The following is a 21,882-nucleotide window of genomic DNA, read 5'->3' on the forward strand; positions in this document are numbered from 1 at the left end:
TAACTTTATTCATTCAATAAAAGACAGATCTTCTCTTAGCACTCTTTATTTTTACTATAACACTTCTGAGATTCTCTTATCAGCTGTCGCTTTTGTAAATGTCAAATGACTTCCGTTTGTTTCCCACTAACTTTACAGAACCAGTGAGTGAAAATGAACTAACAAATCTAGGTTTTCTTTCTAGAAGTCTCCCTTTCTGATTTTTTTCTCTGTCTAAGTTTATATCCAAAATGGTAAGAGGCTTTCTGCAAAGCAAGCAGCAGAAGCAATAAATTTAAGAATGAGTAAATGTACTGAATTTTTACCATCAGAAAATCAAATTGAAATGAATATTTAATAATTTTCCCCACAGACTTTTCAGTTGAGTTGTCTTCCATAATGGGGAGTAGTTTGATGTACACTTTTCTTTGCTATGTCCTCAGACATAGCAAATTCTGGATATTATGTGAAACAATAACTTTGCAAAATTGTTATGGAAACTTGCCAATACATGGAGAATTCCCCCCCCCCCCTCCATGATTGATGGCAATTAAAAACCAATCTCAGTATTTTTTTTTCTCACCAAAAAAATGAACATGTGTGTTCTACAGGCATGTGGGTAAGTTAAATTTTTCAATTGTTGTGTTAATACCAAGAGACCAAGAACTTGACAAACTAATTCTTTGTGCATATGTTTAAAGAATTGCCTTCAGGGAAGTAGTCTCTCAAAAGCCTTTTAATTGATCATTTCTAACAACATTCCATTGAATTCCATTCCATGATCTCTCTGGGCTGCTCTCATTCTGTCCCTATAAAATATCCATTTTACCTCTTGGATAGCAACCCCTGAAGTTCTGCTCTTTAAAAGATGGTCATCCCAGGCCTCCTGCCACATTCGCCCTTTCCATTTTTAGAGGTCCCCTACGTATCCACAAGATGTCTGAAGACAATACTTGCCATCTACCTGATTCAGCCTTATGGTGGGGAAAGCAAAATGCCTCTTGAACAGGAAGTTGCCTCAGTCACAAGTCAAGCATGTTTACAATTTCTGAATTCATACCTCATTAACACTAAAAGTGAAATGTCTGGGTTTAGTTTCAAATTTTTTTTTTGGAAAGCTGGCTGAATCTCCTATTGTTGCTTTCAGAATCACTAAACATATATCATTACAAATGTGTCTCTAGCAGTTAACTTCCGTTTAAATGAATTTAGCCGTTACTTTTTACATCAGGATTTGCCGGTAGGGTGGTTGTTCATTAATATAACTTTTTAAAAAAGGCATGTTACATTGTATAATTATCTGGTAGGAATTCAATTACTTAAAAAATGTTACATTTCACTATCAAAACATATATAGTTTCTAAATAGCCACTGTTAATTTCATTGCTGCATAGGCATCCATCTGCCAAGAGGGAGTTCAAATTAACCAATTAACCTTATTCTCAGATTTTTCACCATCATTAATGGTACTTGTGAAACTAAGAAAGTAAAAAGGATAAGTGCTGTTGGTTTATATGCCATTTCTTAAACAGAAATTGATCAATTAGAACATATAATCTCACCAACCTTGTCTGTTTCTTAAAGCTGACACTGAATAAAGATTTCCAGCTAGTTGATGCAGAGGGTTTCGAGTTTCTATATGGGTCTTACACAGTATATTAAACTTACAAGGGTTTTTTCCCCCACTTGGTAGTACACCCTTTAAGATTCATTTCAAGCCATAGGGATTATGCCTTGTGTGTGTGTATCTCTAATCTGACTTAGCCAGAGGAACTGTTGCTTTGTGGATTTTACCCATATCCTACTGTTAGAGCATAAAACCTAAACAATTTGATTAGTGAGATTTCATGCATATTTATTTATGAAGGATTCAAAGGAACTTAATTTTTTAAGTTAGTTTTGTGGGGTTGTGAGGGAATCTTCTCTCCCCTTCCCCCTCACTGGATTTAAATAGCCAAGTAGGTGGAAACTTTCTTGTTTACAAATTTCCAAGATGAGAATGTGTGTGCTGAGTTTTAACCACATTTATTTTGACCCTGCGAAGCTACTGACTCCCATATCAGATAGGTAAGAGAAGGTAGAATTTCCAAAGGAGCCTATCGATTGGTGTAAACATATTTTTGTGTTGGTATTATCACTCATGTGAATGCAGTTATAATGGTATAGGTGTCTTATACCAGTATGGCTAATTCCTCTTCTTGTACAGTAGGGGTTCCCAAATTTGGTTTGCGGCCTGTTCAGGGTAAGCGCCGCAGCTCCCATTGGCTAGGAACAGCGAACCACGGCCACTGGGAGCTGTGAGCAGCCCTACCCGTGGATGCTCAGGTAAACAAAGTGTCTCTCAGCTCACCAGGGGCTTACCCTGAGCAAGCCACGAACCAAGTTTGGGAACCCCGGCTGTACAGGAATTCAGTATATAGGTATAAGCACTCTTAGGCTGAGATGATTATCTATGCTAATTGGGTCGTGCTCTTAACTAAACTAATATAGTTAAAGTAGTACAATTTGTGTATTTAAACAAGACCAAGTTCTATTGACTTTCAGAAAGATTTACAATCCCAAATGCCGAAGTCAGTTTTGAAAGTGGGCCTTTGGCTCTTAAGTAACTTTAGCACTTCTGAAAATTTTCAAAGTGTAACTTCTCCTTAACTATAATGGCACTACAGTTCTACTAACATTAGGAGTCATATGATTTGGAGCACAAGTTCAGTTATAAGTAGGCTAGTGGCTTTTTCAGAATTTTAAATGCTGAGTGAGTGCATAAGTGCCCTCAGAGATGAGTATTTAGTGGTAACTGCTTTCAAGAGGACAAAGTTCAATATAGAGGTAAAATTCCAATTCTATATTGGTATGTACCATTCAATATTTTTCACTATTCTATGCCCTTTAGCCTTTAAGTTCAGTACGTTTCATGTCTGAGAGAAATGTAGTTTTAAGAGAATGCAATATGGAATCAATAACTTAGGTCTGTGTACTAGCTTCTGCTTAAAGTTATAACGTGAAAAATACCAGATTACATTTCATGTTTTGTGGATATTTAATTGTGTGCATTATACCACAAAGGTAAACTTTTCTTATTTATTTCTGAACTTCCCTATATAATTTTCCAATCTAGAGTGTATTCTTAAATGCTGTCTTATTGCACATCCCTTTTTTCTGCAGGAGGCTCTCATTTCTTTTAAGTAGAACTTAATGGATCTGTAATGGTTTTATTTTTTTTAATTCACTTTTAAAGTAGTAACAGAAGTCTCCTCTTCTATGCTGAAGGTTGCCTGATATTTTCATAATGTGTGTTTTAGAACAAGTCAAGTCAAATTATATGGGGAACACAGCTGTATTCCCCCTTTACCAAATGGTGTAAATGGTATGAAAAGTTGTCTTGATGTTTTTTGTCATCAAGTGCAAATGACAGGTGGCAATTTCCTGTTACTAGTGGCAGTCAACAAGGTGGATAAAAATTTTTTGAAAAAATTAAAAATGATTTAAATTGGACTTCATTTTGTTAAATTCTAACAACATTTCTTTTAAAAATCTGTTTTGTATTGGATTTAGGTTTAATTTGATATGTCAAGGCTTAGAATTATAATCTCTTAAAACATTTAAACAATTTACTGTTTAATACAATTCAATATTGTTACAGCTATTGTCCTTACTGGATGTCGTACATAACAGTGATGTGTTTTCTTATGATGTTACACGATGTACCACTCATATCTACTTGTTCTTTTGAGCAACTTGACATAGGAGTTTTCAGTGGCTCATATGTCTGGAGAAGGCTTTAAGAACTTTTTTTCCCTCTTAGTTTGAGCTATAAAAAGTGTCCATACACAAACTTAGTGCCCTGCCAATTATTTAAAACTATAAAACAAAATACAAAATTTCAGTCAACTCACCCCTTGAAGAAACAGAAGCTGTGAATGCAAATAACTCCAACGCACAAGGGAATACTCTAGCCTCCCTTAACTCTTCTCAAATGTTAGGCAAAACACATGGGCCCTGCCATGTATCCTGGAAGTTGTGCTCCAAATCATATGACTCCTAACATTACAGTAGCACAGCATTACCACTGTATGCCAGATCATTTACTTGTTTTAATCAGACCGAGTCCTACATTCTTCATGTCTCTGACTCAGATAAATACAAATGCAATTCTGCCACCCTTTTCACATTTAGTAGAACCTAACTTTGCAATCAGTTCTGCTGAAATCGCTGATGCTGCTCAGCGTGAGTAAAGGAAGCAGAATCAAGCCTTAAAGAGCATTTTCTTGGTATCTGGTAAGAGCTGGGGGAACAGTAAGTGTTCCTGCATCGCCTGACTGGAGTAATGATGCAGCTGGCTGTGTTGGTAAGGGGAAAGGAGGATGCTTTGTTTACCTCCCATGTATGTTGACGACTACTCCACTTTTTCCCATTGACACTGACTATCTTGGGTGAGGTACTAAACTATTACAGCTCTTTATACGGTTCCCTTCTGTGTTTAATACAGTGGAAAGGATGTCTGTTTAATCCAGGCAGCTCCTTGATTGGATAAGTAGAACTGGTTGGGAATTCTGTCTAGATGTTTTTTTATGGAAAATTCAGTTTTACTGTTGCAAAGTTACGATGATGTCAGATCCCAGGGTCGTAACTGAAATTGCTTGACCACTTCAATTAGTGCATTTGTTACCAAGCAAATATGGTGTTAAGAACATTCATTTTAACTGGTAAGAATCTTAACTTTTAAGATATGTCTGCACAGTTATGGGAGGTTTGACTGCATTCCAAGCTAGCTAGATTAAAGCTAGTATGGGAATCAATAACAGTGAAGGCACCAAAGCATGGATTTCAGGGTGAAGAATGAATGTGATTATATATGCAGGATCTTTATATAGCCCAGACTGAGGCCTATGCTGTGGTGGCTTCACTGCTATTGATACCTGAACTAAATAGATTAAAGCTAGCTTTAATCTGTGTCTACACATGCTGCATTGCAGTTGCACTTCCAATTGCAGTGTAGACATTCCCTTAGAATCCTGCTATTTTCCAGATTTTCAGCAAATATCTATAATTCATCTTTTACTGAAGTGTGTGTACACAATTAAAATGTTCATGTTTATATCAGAGATATTCTAAACATTGTCTGTTTTAGCCTTCTTTCATCTGAAAGCTTCTCTCAGAGGGAGGTCCCTTATAGGCTTTGGAGGGAATGTGCGCTGCAATGAGGGGAAAGAGGTCTGCATCATAGCTGCCACTCTTAACTTTCAGTAGTTTTTAGCTGTAATACCCAATCTGTTGTATTCAGTTGTGCTGACTAGTTACTGCCTTTGCCAAGTTTTGCATTTTTGGTGGCTTGGGGAAATAAGCTGCCATTTTATTCAGCTGTGCTGAGCTTTATTATTAAAGTTTGTAGATAGGCTGCACAGCGGCAAAAAACAAAACCAAACCAAAAACACAAAATACAGAGCTGAAATTGTCAAAGACCTGAGTGAATATTAATTTGAGCACTGCTGTGCAATTTGTGAACTTCTTGTTTTCTAAAACATTTTTTATTTTCCAAGAAAGGGCCAGTTTCCCTGTATCAGTTTAGCTTTCTTTTTGTATACCCTTATATGGAGGACACAGGTATTGAGCAATCCTGGGAACCTTTGCTATGGAGTTTATAGGAATGGATGTTGGCATAAGCAGGACTCTCATTCTCCTGAGGCTGTAGTCCACATCACTCTGTAGAGAGACCTATTAGCTGACTCAGATAATCAGTAAATCTTTCCTGCTGCTTGACCTTTCATCTGTAGGTTTTGAATAAGAATGGCAACAATTTAGAAAAGAAAGATGTCTTTGGTCCTGTGCTTTACAGAAATCGGCAATCAAAGACTTTCTAGTGGAAACTGAATGCATAACCTAGTTATCTCTAGGGGGACAAGGTGGGGTGAGGCAATACCTTTTATTGAATCAACTTCTGTTAAAGAGACAAGCTTCTGAGCTTACACAGAGCTCTTCCTCAGGTCTAGATATCTAGTTATGCCTGATCTTCTCCACGTAGGTACAAAACAAGTAAGGGCTGCGCTAATCAGTAACTAAACTTCCTTATGTGTGTGGTTTGTGGTCTCTTCTCCCGCCCCTCACCTCTCATTAGAATATTCAGGAAAAATTGGTGTAGCCTGAGTCCCTCATTCTTTTATTCTGATTTTGATAGTTTGTGTCAGAGGCTTATATCTTACCCTGCTGAGAATAGGGCTTCCTGGAATATCTACCCTTTAACTTCCACCTTCTGCCTCCATTTTGGGGATCTACTGTTTCTGTGTGTATAGGTGGCTGAGTGAACTCTGCAAAGCCTGTACAACATGTGCCTCAGGAAAAATGGCTGTGTAACTCTCTCAGCATGTGGAGGGAGTTGTCAAATATAAAGGGAAGGTAAACACCTTTAAATCCCTCCTGGCCAGAGGAAAAACCCTTTCACCTGTAAAGGGTTAAGAAGCTAGGATAACCTCTCGCTGGCACCTGACCAAAATGACCAATGAGGAGACAAGATACTTTCAAAAGCTGGAGGGGGGAGAAACAAAGGTGCTGTCTGTGTGATGCTTTTGCTGGGAACAGAAAAGGAATGGAGTCTTAGAACTTAGTAAGTAATCTAGCTAGATGTGTTAGAATCTGTTTTGTTTAAATGGATGATAAAAAGCTGTGCTGAATGGAATGTATATTCCTGTTTGTGTCTTTTTGTAACTTAAGGTTTGGTCTAGAGGGATTCTCTATGTTTTGAATCTCATTACCCTGTAAGGTATTTACCATCCTGATTTTACAGAGGTGATTCTTTTACTTCTATTAAAATTCTTCTTTTAAGAACCTGATTGCTTTTTCACTGTTCTTAAGATCCAAGGGTTTGGGTCTGTGTTCACCTATGCAAATTGGTGAGGATTTTTTTCAAGCCTTCCCCAGGAAAGGGGGTGTAGGGTTTGGGAGGAAAGACGTTTCCAAGCGGGCTCTTTCCCAATTGTATATTTGTTAGATGCTTGGTGGTGGCAGCAGTAATTTGTACACAAGAGTATTTTAAAAAAACCTTTGCAGAGAAGCTTTGTCAACTATTGTTTATTTTAAACATCTTGAAACACTGAGGAAATTCCAGAAGAGTAGGAGGGGAAAAGTTAATTTTCCCAGTATTTAAAAAGAGTAAATGGAATGACCTGGGTAACTATAGGTCTTAGCTGACATCAGTTCTACATAAAGTAATGGGAAGGCTAATATGTGAATCAGTGGAAAAATTAAAGAATGGAAGCATAATTAATGCCATTCAGCATGGTTTAATGGATCATTAATAGACATCAAACTTGATGTAGCTTTTTGATCAGATCACAAGGTTGGTTGTTAAAGGTAACTGACATAATATACGTATTCCTGTATGGCATTAAAAAAAGTGCTCTACAAAAATCAGTGAAGTCCATATTGAATGGATTAGAAACAGGTTATCTGATACAGCACAAGTAATAATTGTGAATGGTGAATTGTCATCTGATGGGAGTATTTCTAATGGGATCCTGTGGCAATCTGTCTTGGCCCAATGCTGTTCAATATCTTTATCAATGATCTGGAAAAAATATAAAATCAGTGTTGGAAAAATTTGCAGATGATACAAATTGTAAGAGAAGTAAATAATGATGGGGGCAAGTTACTTGTACAGGCAATCTAGATCACTTGGTAAGGTGGGCTGATTTGAGCAACATGTATGATCTTGTATTTGGCTCTAATAAAAAACCCATGAGGGAACGAAGAATGTAGGTCACAGGGAGTATCCTAGAATGCACTAACACTGGAAAAGATTGAGGAGTCACAGTAGATAGCCAATTGAAAATGAGCTCCAGTGCGATGCAGTAGCTAAGAGGGTTAATGTAATCCTTGGCTGTGTAAGCAAGGGAATATTAACTAGGGTTAGGGTGGTGGTATTACCTTTCTATATAAGATCGTTACTATATCTGGTTCTGGTGTCCATACATCAAAAAGAATGTAGAAAAATTTGAATGGGTTCAGAACAAATACAGAAGAATGAGGTCTGGAGAACATGCCATACAGTGAGACTTAAGAAGCTCAATCTGTTCAGTTCATCCAAGAGAATGTTAAGAGATAACTTGATCATGGTGTCTGCGTACCTCTGTGGGGAAGAAATTTCTGAAAGTAGATGGTTCTTTAGTCTAACAGAGAAATACGCGTAATGAGTAATTGATGGTAGGATCTTCTGTAACAGGCAAAGGTATGACAAGATCCATGGGTGGAAGTTGAAGTTAGACTTTCAGAGTGGAAATAAGGTAAACTTTTAATGGAAATAAAAGTTTAACCTTTTAATGGTGAGGGTAATTAACCAGTGGAACAATTTAACAAAGGCTGCGATAGGATCTTTCACCAGGAATTTTTAAATCAAAATTGGATGCTTTTCAAGAGATGCTATAGTTGTAACAGGATTTATTTTGGGGAAGTTCTGTGCCCTGTACTATATAGGAGATCAGAGTAAATGATCACAGTGATCCCTTCTCACAATGGAATCTATGAAGCTGAGAGTTGATAAACTCAGAACAAAAAATAAAGGTACACATTTGAAACAAATATACCTAGAGGTGTGGTAGATTCATCGCTTGCAGTATTTAAATCAAGACAGGATCTCTCAAAAATATGCAATAGTTGGAAAAGAAATGAGGAGCTTGATGCAGAAGTTACAGGTAAGATTCAATAGGCTGTGCAAAGCAAGAGGTCAGGCTAAATGAGCCTAGTGACAGGGTGGATTTGATTCAAATTGATTTAAGTCACTAGTCAAGGAAGACTCGATTTAATCATGTTTTCTACATAAAAGTGCATTCTTGTTGGTTATAACCTTAATACATATTCTTCACAACTCAGATGTAGGTTTCATTTTTAGAAGGTACACTATACATTTTCAAACAGCGATTTATTTTGAAAACTTTTCAGTTTTAAAGCTATATCAGAAAAATGATTGTTTGGTTATTTCATTGACCAAAGGTAATTGAAGCAGCTATTTATGAAGTCCTAGGGAGGTGAAAGATCTCCAGATCAACAGGCTAATCATTAATATTTGGAGGATTTTCTTTCCATGCTGTATTTGGAGAACATCATCAGACAGACATTTAAATGGTATTGTTTTAGTTAAAACAATACCATTATGTATTCTGGATTTTTTTTCCTTCAGTAGTAAGCACATAATTTAACAAAACAAGCACACGTCCCTTGCTTCTCCTCCTTGTCCAGATCTATTCTGCCCCCAACAATCTTCTAGTCATTGAACTTTTTGAAACTTTGCACTTTTAGAGAAGTAAAGGATTGACTCTGTACACAAATTTGCAGAGGGACAATAGAGTTGGTCTGTTATTTCTCACCTCTATATTTATAAACAATTTTGCTGTTAACAAGCATGTTACCTCTGGAACACAAGTCCACGGTTTGAGAACTTCAAACTAAGCATCTCTGATTGTAACTTCTAGACTGAGTCCCATTGGGTAGATGGAAAGATTAACCTAAATAATCTATACAGAAGCTCCTGGAACCCCGTAAGATTGGGTCCCTAATCCATGAACTATTGAAACTCATTTACAAAACTTTTCTTAAACATTACATCTGCTGCTGTGGGAGCGCATAGGGACTCTGCAGACCACTGTGGAGGGGGCCTTAAGACTGAGTAACTTTTGAACTGTGCTCTTGTGGTGGGGGTTTTGACTGTGTGGGGATACAGGGAGTGTGGTGTGGAGTCTGCCCCCTAGTCCATCTGTGTGTCCCCCTTTACCAACAACACCACCACCATCGCTGCCCCTTCCACCACCCCCAGTGGACACTTACCATCTGCTTTCAGCTCCTGCCTCTGGGACTCAGCTGCTCACCTGGCTTGCCACGCCCTTTCACCACCATTTGGGCCAGAAGCAGCAGTCAGCTGCTTTTGTGCAAGTGCACGTGGATGCATATGCCCTGCCCTGGGACTGACCCCCCACCCCCAGCTTTGCCCCTTGCTAACTGCCCCATTTGCCCCTTGCAGCCTTTTGCCCCTCCCCTTTGCCCCAGCCCCCCTTACTAGCTTCAGTTTGTTTGCCTGCCCTGCCCTTTCTCTCTGCAGCTTTTGTTTGTTTTCCCCATCCCAGCCTCTGAAGCTAGCCCCTTGGTTCCCTGTCCTACCTCCAGCCTAGTTCTCCCCCCGGTGGTCCCCCTGCCCTGGTTAGCCCCTTGCTCAGTGTGCCCATGCTTCCTCCCATGCGCTTGTGCCTCTCCCCATTTTAGTTTGAACCCCTTTTTTGCTGTTGTATTCCCCCCTCCCCTAGTGCAGCTAGAGGAGCCAGACTCCCACCCCGTGTCGGTGACTGACCCTTAGCCCTTGATTGCCCCCACCCCTTTTGGAACCCTCCTCCCCTGCCTGCAGCCTAGCGGGGAGGAGTGGTCAACTTGCTTCCCCTTCCCCTCCTCCCTCTGGTGTTTTTCCCCTTCCCTTCCTGCTTCTTATGGCAGGACACACGGTGAGTGGGGCCCCTTTGGCAGACCCCACTACCTCTCCCCCACCTGCTGCCCCATCACCCCCCCCCCCGAGCCTCTGCCTCCACTGCCGCAGCCGAACCACTTGCTACTGCTACCGCTGGGGCACCGGCGGACACTGGGGTGACCTCTGCTGCTGCCACGTCCCTTGCCCCCTCCGACTCTGGGGAAGCCCCCTCAGCCAGTGGGACGAGTCAGGGTAAAAAGAAGGGTAAGGGCCCCGCTAAAAAGACCAAGCCCTCCATGGCAGGGGCTGCCCCCACTGCCACAGCCCCGCCACCGGCCAGAGTGTCCCTCCGCGCTGTTCCTTCCACCAGCTCTGCAGGTGCCCCTCCCCCAGCCACCAGGACGTACGCCCAGGTGGTGGCAGCCCCCCCCCCCCCCCCCGCCTGTCACTACATCATTTCTCCCGCCCACCGCCTCTGCTACCATCTGTAGCGGCCGGGGCCCCTTCCCCACCTTGATCAGGAAGCACGGTGTCCTCCTAGTGCCTGCCTTGCCCCATGTGGAGACCTGTGTGCGGGCGTTGGTGAGGGTGGTGGTGCCCAAGGCCATTGTGGCTTCCTCCAAAATGTACGGAAAGGTCGTGTTCTTAGTATCAGAGGCCGCCGCCCAGGAAGGCGGCGTGGGGGGGGGGGTGTTTGTCCCCCTGCCGCTGCCCAGGAGGCACTGGAGAAGCCCCTGGCGGTGGGGGGGGGGGTGTTCGTCCCCCTGGAACCACTGGAAGACCGGGGCGTCCAACTGGTCCTGACCTCCGTCCCTCCCTTCCTTCCCAATGCCGCGCTATTACCCGTCCTCTCTACCCTGGGGAAACCCATTTCTGTTGTGAGCCCTCTCCCACTAGGCTGCAAAGACCCCAATCCCTGCCATGTTCTCTCGTTCCGCTGGCAAGTGCAGCTTCAACTGCCGCCGGCAGCGCATGATGGAGAGGTGCTCGAGGGGTCATTCTTGGTCCCCTACCGGATGCATTATTCTATGAGGGAGGCCCGGTGCTACCTCTGCCGGGCAATGGGGCACGTCCAGAGGGACTGCCTCCTGGCCCAGCAAAGAGGGGCATCTGGGACCCCAAAGCCCCAGCAGCGTGCCAGCCCCGTCATTGCGCTCCCAGTGCCCGGAGCTGCCCCTCCTCCTTCCTGCCCCACCACTGCTCCCGCTCGGGCCCATGGGGCACCTCCCCCAGCATGCCCAGATGAGCGGGAGAGCCCCACCTCCTCTGCTTGCAATCTGGCGGGGCCTGTGGAGGAGGATGTGGTGGGGATATTGCTGGGCATAGGAGAGGGCCTGTCCCAGGGAGAATCTTCCCTCCCCTGTGCTGCCCCACTGTTACCTCCCCGAGTCCCTGAGCCATCGCCCCTGCCCCCCGACCCAACCCCTTGCTAGCCAGCCCCCAGATGATGCCAAGGAGGGCTGGGCATTAGTATAGGGGAAGCGGGGCAAGTGGAAGGCTCGAGCTCCGCTCTTCCCATCCAATGCGGAGGCTCCCCGGAAGACCAGGAAGGGGTGCACTAATGCCGAGCCTTCCGCTTTGCCCATGGGTGCGTTCCATCCACCGGTACTGGCTGGGGAAGATGTGGCAGCACTGGAGGGCAGTACTGACCCTCCACCAGAATCCCTTCCCTCCGAGGCCCCCGATGGAGCCCCTCCTGCCCCATTACCATCTGAAGCCTCTGTGAGCCCCGAGGTGACCGTCGCTTCGGGTGCTGGCGGGGAGAACCCCAGGGTGGTGGAAGACCATCTCCCCTCCATTTATGAGGAGATCGAGGCCCTGGGTCTGACCCCAGTCTCCCAGGGGGAGGATGATCCTCTGCCAGCGGGCCTCGATCTAAGTGACCTCACCCCGGCCCCTCTTTCCCCGTGCTTCCTCTCCCTGACTGCTGCTTCTGCTCCCACCTCGGAGGGCCCCTGGGCTCCCCCATCTGCTTGGCCGCAGGTGGCACCTGGCTGATGGCTGCTAAGCCTACTGAGGCGACAGCCGGTGCCACGCGGCCGAGACCCAAGCCCCATGGGGTATCCCTCGTAAGTGTGGAGTGACCGACCTCCTTCCCAGGTGGGGACCCCACTGAAGACTCTCCACCTCCCGCTGCTGTCGCTACTACACCGGCCATAGAGCCTGAGCTCGGCATCATTGGGGGTCCCCTTCCCACCTCCCAGATCCCTGAGCCCGACTGAGAGGGGCCACCTCCCAGTCGCCTAGCTCCTGGGACCTAGGATCCTGCCCCTGCTTCTGACCCCTGCCCTGCCCCTACTCTTGATCCCTTCCCTGCTCCTGATGCCAACCCCATCCTTATCCCCTCCACCTCCCGTGATGCCATTGCTGCCCCTGGAGCCGTCACCTCCTCAATCTCAGAGGATAGCCCCAGGGAGCGGCCTCTGTATTTCCCTGTCCCAAATCACCAGGGGCTGCTATTTTCCCTCCGCCGCCCCCAATTGAGCGGGGGTTTGAGGCGGGCCACGTGGCACCAGCCCATCGGGCGCCACGTCGGGGGTCCGCCCCTTGCCTGCCCATCTCGGTAGGCCATAGGGCTGTGTCAGAGGCCCCTCCGGAGGATAGCCGGGGGCCAGTGAGCCCAGCCCCCCCCCCCCCAGATGCTGCGAGAAGAGCTGCAGGAGTTCCTCGAAGATGTCCGTGTCTCCCGTAATAAGGTGCAGCTCACTCTTCAGCGATGGGGGGACTTCCATCAAATCCTCTGGGCCGCGAGGGCCATCATGGGGGAGGGTAAAAGGGTAAAAGGTTTTCTCCAGGTGCTGTATGCCTCCACAGAGTGTGTGGTCAGGCTCACCTGGACCCTGACTGAACCGGTCAGCTTTGGGCCAGGAGTAAGGCAGGGGTGCCCCCTCTTGGGCCAGCTGTATGCTCTGGCGATCAAGCCCTTCCTCTGTCTCCTCCGTAGGAGGTTGATGGGGTTGGTGCTGCAAGAGCCGGAGCTGCGGCTGGTCCTGTCGGCGTATGCTGATGATGTGCTCCTCATGGTCCAGGACCCGGGCGACTTGGTGCGGGTGGAGACTTGTCAGGCCATCTGTTCAGCAGCCTTCTCCGCCCTGGTCAACTGGGTCAAGAGCTCTGACCTGGTGGTCAGGGACGGGTGGCAGGCGAGCTCCCTCCCACCCGCACTTCAGTCCATCCAGTGGAGCGCGGGTCCGCTGCTCTATCTCAGCGTTTACCTTTCTGCCACGCATCCATCTCCGCCGGAAAACTGGCACAATTTAGAGGGCGGGGTGATAGAGCGGGTCCGGAAATGGACAGGACTACTCCAGTGCCTCTCCCTTCGAGGGAGAGCGCTGGTGCTTAATCAACTAGTCCTGTCCATGCTCTGGTACCGGCTCAACACCGGCCCCAGGTTTCCTGGCCACCCTCCGGACATCGATTCTGGAGTTCTTTTGGTCAGGACTGCACTGGGTCCCTGCAGGGATTCTCCATCTACCCCTGGAGGAGGGAGGGCAGGGCCTGAAATGTCTGCACACTCAGGTCCATGTCTTCCGCCTCCAGGCCCTGCAGAGGCTCCTTTATGGTGCAGGTAGTCCGGCGTGGAGCATACTGGTGCATGCCTTCCTGCGCCGTTTCCAAGGGCTCTGATACGACCAGCAGCTCCTTTATCTCCATCCAAGAGGTCTTCCTCTTAGGACCCGATCTTCTACCAGGACCTTCTCTGGACCTGGAAACTGTTCTCAGTGACCAGGCCCGTGGTGGCCACCATGGGGGTAGATCTTCTCGCGGAGCCCCTGCTACACAACCCCCAGCTCCGTGTGCAGGTGGTGGAGTCCCCCTCGGTGCGCCAGAGTTTGGTCCTGGCAGAAGTCACCAGAGTCGGAGACCTCCTGGACTACGACCGGGAAGACTGGCTGGATCCCCTGATGCTCACTCAGCACATGGGGCTCTCCAGGCCTCGTACTCCCTGGCGCGTACTTCAGGAGGTGAGGGCCGCTTTGCCGCCCGCCGCTCGGGTTTACCTCGACCAGGTCCTGAGAGAGGGCATGCCCCGCCTACCCTGCACCCCAGGCCCTCTGGACCTTTTTATCGGGCCCCTGCCCTGTGGACTTGACCGACCCCCGCGCCCCTTCGCCGTGAGCTGGCTGCACAATCTGCAGCTGGTCCGCTTCCAGACCGCGCCAAGGAAACATCTATACATGCTCGTGCTCCACACCCTTCACGTCCTCACCCTCGTGTCCCGCCCCAACACAAAGTGGCGGGACCTTCTGCCACCTCTAGAGGGTGAGGAGTCCCGGTGGGCCAGCCTATACTCCACCCTGGTCCCGAGGCCCACCGGGGATATCAGTTGGCTGCTCCTTCACGGGGCTGTGAGCACGGGCATGTACTTGGCATGCTTCACCCCTATGCCAGACACCTGCCCCTTTTGTGGCGTGAGGGAGACCCTGGCGCACGTTTACCTGGGGTGTGCCAGGTTGTAGCCGCTATTCTATCTCCTCATGAATATTTTGTTACGTTTTTGGTTGCATTTTTCCCTTCACCTCCTTATCTATGCACTCCCGATCCGTGGCCTCATAAAGTCACAGGACCTCCTGGTCAACCTCCTCCTAGCCTTGGCTAAAGTGGCCATCTATAAAACCAGGGTGAGGAGGTTGGCCGATGGAGTCTCCTGTGACTGTGGGGCCTATTTCCGATTCTCCGTCCATTCACGTATGTGGGCAGAGTTCCTCTGGGCGGCGTCCACTGACTCCCTTGATGCCTTCGAGGAGCAGTGGGCACTGTCCGGGGTTCTCTGTTCGGTGTCCCTGTCTGGTTCCCTTCTTTTGACCCTTTGACTGCACTCCTGTCCCCATTTATTTCATTAGTTGTCCCCCGTAATTATTTGGTTTCCAGGTCCTGTGGACCCCCCTCTTGGGGGGGGGGGGGATCCTTTAGCAGTGGATCAATAGGGCTACTCTGTTGTACCTAACTGGCCTGGGTCTATCGCTCACACACACGCTCACACACACGCTCACACACACGCTCACACACACGCTCACACACACACTCACACACACACTCACACACACACTCACACACAATCTTCCATGCTGTTTCAGTTTCACCAGCTTTTTAAACCCAGTTCTCTTACACTGTGGCAGTGCCAACGAGCCATTATGCAGATATATTTTTGTTGTTTATTTGCTATGATAGATTGTATGCTGCATTAACCTTTGGCATACAAAAATATACATCCCTCCTTTTGAGCAAAACCATTGAATGTAAAGCATGTCAAAGTATAGTTACCATAGTAATCTCTGATAGTGAGCTATGCTGTATGCTAGTGTGATCTAGTAAGATAGTGGGACTAATGCAAATATGTATCCTCCTTCAAATGTTTGCACATGTCCTTTCCAATGTAGGCGTGTGTGTGCCCTGAGCACAGTTGCCGGAATTGTTTCCCCTAGTGGTATCCGTTGGGTCGACTCCAGCACTCTCTGGTTCTCCACACTCATACCACTGCTATAAAGGGCGCTGCTGACCTGATCCCCTTCAGTTCCTTCTTACCATCCATGATGTTTGCTGGAACTCCTCATTGCTCAGGCAATTTTCTCCTAGTGACTTTTCTACTATTTTAATGTAAATAACAGGTTTCAGAGTAGCATGTTAGTCTGTATTCGCAAAAAGAAAAGGAGTACTTGTGGCACCTTAGAGACTAACAAATTTATTTGAACATAAGCTTTCGTGAGCTACAGCTCATTTCATCTGTAGCTCACGAAAGCTTATGCTCAAATAAATGTGTTAGTCTCTAAGGTGCCACAAGTACTCCTTTTCTTTTTAGTGTAAATAGTTATTGTAGTTGGTAATCTTTGGTAGTTTTTAATAGTTTTTGGGTGCCTTCACGCTTAGTTAGCAGGGTCGTCCACATCCCAGGGCCGGGGCATGCCTCTGTTACCAGGCCCTGCGTTTCCTGTGGTAAGTCTATGCCTTTGAGTGACTCGCAATCGATTTGTCTGAAGTGCATGGGGGAATCTCATAGAAAAGACCATTGATAAAGCTGTAGGGACTTCAAACCCTACACCAAAAAGGACCGAGCAGCAAAACTGAAGGTCTTCCTCATGGAGGCAACCTTAAGACCTGCCTTGGAGCCACACTTGGACTTGGCACTAAGCACTTCAGCCGTAGTGTGAAGTGCTCCTCCCACAGGTCAGGAATCCTAGCACCGATCTTCTTCTCCAGTGCCTAAGAAGAAGCACCATAAACACCAAGAGAACAGCCAATCCCCGGTGCCAAAGGCAAGCAGACGGGGACCATGATAGAGCAAGGCTTGCGTTGGGCCAGCACTACAGCATCAGGTGTCATCAACTCCAGTATGGCTGCAAGCCCTACTGACACCGGTACGGGCGCCACCTCCTGTGGGTGAACAGCGCACCAGCCAGTTTGCGGTGAAGTCTACTCTTATCCCAGTCCAAAGGTTATAGTTCATTGGTGTAGTTCTCGACTCCATGTGAGAGTTCTACTTCCAGGCGATAGTTTTTGTTTGATTACCTCCCTGATATGGTCCCTCCAGCCTCATCCAATCACAACTGTATGACAGTCTAAGCCTTCTGTGCCACATGGCTTCATGGACCTACATAGTGCATCAAGCAAGGCTACATCTCAGACCTTTCCAAACCTGATTAGCCATGGTATACTTCTCCTCACATCATCACTTAGACTCAGTGCTCATGATGCCTGCTCAGGTCCTTGACTTACTGACGTGGTGGCTGACCCACCGCACGGTATATGCAGGGGTACCCTTCTCAAGGCCTTAACTCCTGATGTCTCTAGTATCCAAAGCAACAGCCCTCGGCTGGGGAGCCCCCTAGAGTCCCTCAGGACTCGGGGCCTCTGGTTTCAAGAAGAACTTTCCCTCCATATAAACATCAGGGAGCTCAGGGCAGTCTGCCCAGCCTGCCAAGTGTTTCTACCCCACATTATGAACAGAACTGTATCGGTTCTCATAGATAATACAATGGCCATGTTCTACATAAACAGGGCAGTGCGCTTTCTTCCCCTCTGTGTCAAGAAGCAATCCGACTATTGGAGCTCATCAGTGTAGAAGTGTCCTACCTTCTGAAAACGCAGAACCAGCTGGCATATCACCTCAGCAGGTCTTTCTCCTCTCACCATGAGTAAGGCTACATTTGTCACAGGTATTTTTAGTAAAAGTCATGGACAGTTTCACAGGCCGTAAACAAAAATTCACGGCCCGTGACCTGTCCATGACTTTTACTAAAAATACCCACCCTGACTAAAACTTTGGCTGGGGCAGTGGGTACTCTGGGTGGAGGCCTGGGGCACTGTAGGTGCTGGGGGATGTGGCCCGGGACCTCTGCTGGTACTGGGGGAGGGAGATTGGTGGGGCTTCCTACCTGGCTCCTCATCCCTGTGGCTCCTAGGCGGCAGAGGCAGGGGCCATGGCAGGGACTCTTCTGCTCCCACCACAAGCGCCAGCTGCCGCAGCTCTCATTGACCAGGAATCGCAGCCAATAGGAGCCGGGGGTGGGGGCTGTGGATGCGGGCAGTGTGCGGCTCAGAGACCCCCACTGGCTCCTCCACCGGCTCCTCCACCGCCTAGGAACTGCAGGGGGGCCCCTCACCCTAAGGTAAGCCTCTCTCCGCACTCTCCAACCCCCTGCCCATAGTCCTGAGCTCCCTCCCACACACCCAAACTGCTGCTGCTGGTGGCCCAGGGGCTGTGCTGCTTGGGTAGCCCCTGAGCCAGCACCAGCTGTTGCAAAAGTCACAGAGGTCACAGAAAGTCACGGATTCCGTGACAGACTCGTATCTTTAACCATGGGACCGGACATCTTCCCCCCCCCCCCCCCACCAGTGTGGGACTCCCCATATAGACCTGTTCGCTACCCGCAACAACAGAAAATGCCATCAGTTCTCCTCTCTGTGAGGCCACAGTCCGGGTCACAGATGTGTTCCTGTTGGACAAAGTACCTATATTATGCATTTTCTCCTACCCTGCTGATTCACAAGGTTCTAATGAAAATCAAGTGGGACCAAGCATAGGTCATTCTCATAGCCTCTGTGTGGCCCAGGCAACATTGGTTCAATATTCTCTCTTAGGGCTTTCAGTGGCAGCCCCACTATGGCTTCTGCTACACCCGGACTTTATCTCCTGAGACGACAGTTGGCTGCTCCACCCATATCTCAGGTCTCTTCATCTGACAGCCTGGAAGCTCCATGAGGAGCAGTCTTGCTCGGAGGAGGTCAGTAGAAAGCCTTCCACCAGGGTCACCTGCTTTGCCAAATGGGAGTGGTTCTCCATCTGGTGCTCCCAAGGGGGAATGCCATCTACGCAGTCCTCTCTACAGCTCATCTTGGAGTACCTTCTGCTGCTGAAACAACAGGGGCTGGCCCTCTCTTCAGTCCGGGGTCACCTAGTGGCCATCTCAGCCTTTCATACCAAGGTTCACAACCAATCCATTTTTTCATTCGACCTGGGGATCCATTTTCTCAAAAGCCTGGAGAGGATGTAACCCCAGGTTAGAGATCCCATTCCTCCGTGGGATCTAAACCTTGTCTTGTCAAAGCTTACAGGTCCACTGTTTGAACTGCTAGGAGCATGCTTGTTACACCTCTCCTGGAAAGTCGCCTTCTTAGTGGCCATTGCTTTGGCCAGAAGAGTCTCAGAGATCTGGGCCTTCACATCAGAGCCCCCAGATATGGTCATCTTCAAGAATAAAGTCCAGCTGTGCCCATACCTTTCATTCCTCCTAAAGGTGGTCTCACAATTTCACTACAGTGAAGCAATCTTCCTTCAGGTATTCTGCGCTAAACTACTATGGCCTTCGCCACTGCCTTCCCAGAACAAGTCCCTACCCAGGACATCTGCAGAGCAGCAACCTGGTCATCACTGCACACATTCTCAATGCACTATGCCATCACCTAGCAGGCTAGAGACAATGCCAGCTTTGGCCGCACAGTCTTGCAGTCACCTTGCCTTTGAACTCTGAACCTACCTCCTGTACAACTCATTGTGAGCCACCTACATTGGAATGGTCATGTGCATGCACTTGAAGAAGAAACAGTTACCAATGTTTCCATAACTTGTTCTTTGAGATGTGTTGCATATGTCCATTTCAAAACTCACTATCTGCCCCCTCTTATCGGAGGCGGTCAGTAAGAAGAAACTGAAGGGGAGCGGGGTCAGCAGGGCCCTTTGTACCAGCAGCATGAGCGCGTGGCACCAGAGGGCATTGGAGCCAACCCGACAGATACCACTAGGGGAAAGAATTCTGGCAACTGTGCTCAGGGTGCATACACGCCTACATTGGAATGAACATGTGCTATATATCTTGAAGAACAACAGTTACAGAAAGGTTAGTAACCAAGCTCTTTTTTGTTTTGTTTTTGGGGGGTTTTTGAGTAAAAGCAGGGGAGACAGTCATCAAGATTCAGTGGCATTTTCCCCCCAGATAGGCCTATAGAAACGACTGGCTCACATCTTGGCAAAATCGAAAGTACAGACTAATTAGCCACTACCTGCATGACTATGAAGTAAACACAAGCAAATCTTGTGGGTCCATCCCTCTTTTTCATAACCAATGTTACCATATTATATAGTGTGCAAAAAGGTGATTCATTGGAACTTGCAGACTCCTCCGTGTTAGCAAAGGGATACACTTTGCCATCCTATTTGATTATGAATGTGTGGTTAAAAAATGAAGTTCATGTTGATCGACTTACAGTATATTATATATATAATATATATATGTAATATATATTACAGTAAAACCAGTTCTTAGTGTCTATTTTTGGTTTACAACCTCTTAATAAAAGTCTTTCAGTATTTTATGACTTATGTATGACTTAAGTCTGAATTTACTTAAATAGGGCTCACTCTTTTATGCACTACAATTAAGGTGACTTTTTAGAAATCTGTTTTAAAACTTCCTTTATACTCTGAGCTCTGACTCAGGTGGGATACTGGGATTACAGTAGACTATATAACATAGTTGGCCACACTGAGCTGACTTAGTGGCTAAGGAAGCTTACTTTTTCATTTACCCCTCAACCCCGAGTATATTAACATTGTTTATGACATTGATCTTCCTTATGCTTGTTTAGAGATGAATATTGGCTAGGTATCTGTCCAAAGGGAGCCTATTTGGATTACTATCGTGTTTCGTCAGAGTAGAATAGTTAAGGAGAATTGAGATTGAAGTAGGAAGGGCCTGGGAAGGGGGATGAGGGAGAATTAGCCATAAATAAGAAATTCTTCTTTGCTTAAGAGGTCCTACATGGTAAGTATTGTTATACCAATATGTAACTAATAAAGAGTATTAAAATATAGTACTTGGATGTTGTTCCACATAGTATGATCTGAATTTTTATCCAACGAAGCTCAAGCGTATTTGCTTTATTTAATATTAATTATCAGTTTTCTCTTGTGTATCTTAAAAGCTGCTTCCTAACACAGCATTCTTCCCTCTCTTAGGTTATAAAGCGGCTAAATGGAGTCTGAGCAGCTGTTCCATAGGGGCTACTATCGAAATAGTTACAACAGTATAACTAGTGCAAGCAGCGATGAGGAACTTTTAGATGGAGCAGGTGTCATTATGGACTTTCAAACTTCTGAAGATGACAATTTGTTAGATGGTGATGCATCAATTGGTAAGTTAGTAATTCTTATTTATGGCTTTTTGGTTTAAAATCTCTTTCATTTAAGTCTAGAAGGGAATAGCTTTTGAAGCAGTAATTAATTTTCTCAATCTTGTCAGCAAAACAGTTCATGAAGAGATGGCTTTAAAAAAAGTTACTGAAAAACGTTTTAGGGTCTATTAAGGTTTCTCTTCTAAGCAGTTATATTAGACTTCCAGTGGAGCCTGACAGATAACTTTTCTGATCATCTTATGTCTTCTATCAGTGCTTACAAAGCTGAAAAAAATCTTCTTGTCAAGTTTCTCTTCTCTTTGAGAAGAGAGTTATAAAAGCCACCTCCTCTTTTCTTTGAGTGAGAAGGATGCAAAGTTAGCTCTCCTATCTGAACAGCAACTCCATGAGAATAGTTAGCTTATTATCCTTCATAGTAGAATTAGATTGGGCGTAACTATTTTTCCTACTGTTTACTGTAATCTGCTTTTTAGCACTATTCTCTTCCATATCAGAATAGAATGATGATTCTTCTGTAGCTGGTGACTGTACTTCCAAGAATCCCAGGAAAAGTACATTGTCCCTAAATGACTAAGTTAGAGCGACAAGGTGGGCGAGGTAATACCTTTTATTGAACCAACTTCTGTTAGTGAAATAGACAAGCTTTTGAGCTACACAGAACTCTTATTCAATTTAGAACAAATATGCACTCTGTGGTGGTCAATAGTAAACACTGCCAAGAGGAAGAGATCCATCAGCAACAGTGTCTAAAAAACGTGATTCGGGTCAGTTCCACTGTTGCCTGGCCCATTTGAGTAGCAGCTGTGAAACTCACCAGTGTCTTCTAAGCTTTATTG

At 46.2% G+C, this 21,882-nt stretch overlaps 1 protein-coding gene across 3 annotated transcripts in view; it reads left to right on the top strand.

Annotated features, from left to right (window-relative positions):
• The window catches only part of CLCN3 (chloride voltage-gated channel 3), a 124,102-nt gene that overhangs the window by 16,573 nt on the left and 85,647 nt on the right, over window positions 1-21,882 (top strand). For all 3 annotated transcript variants that reach the window (XM_074951151.1, XM_074951154.1, XM_074951152.1), the window contains exon 2: window positions 20,871-21,046. In XM_074951151.1, the coding sequence (XP_074807252.1) occupies window positions 20,887-21,046 (160 nt within the window). In that variant the 5' untranslated portion in view covers window positions 20,871-20,886. The remainder of the gene's footprint in view (window positions 1-20,870; window positions 21,047-21,882) is intronic.

Source organism: Natator depressus, chromosome 4, assembly GCF_965152275.1.
Source record: "Natator depressus isolate rNatDep1 chromosome 4, rNatDep2.hap1, whole genome shotgun sequence".
Taxonomy (NCBI): Eukaryota; Metazoa; Chordata; order Testudines; family Cheloniidae; genus Natator; species Natator depressus.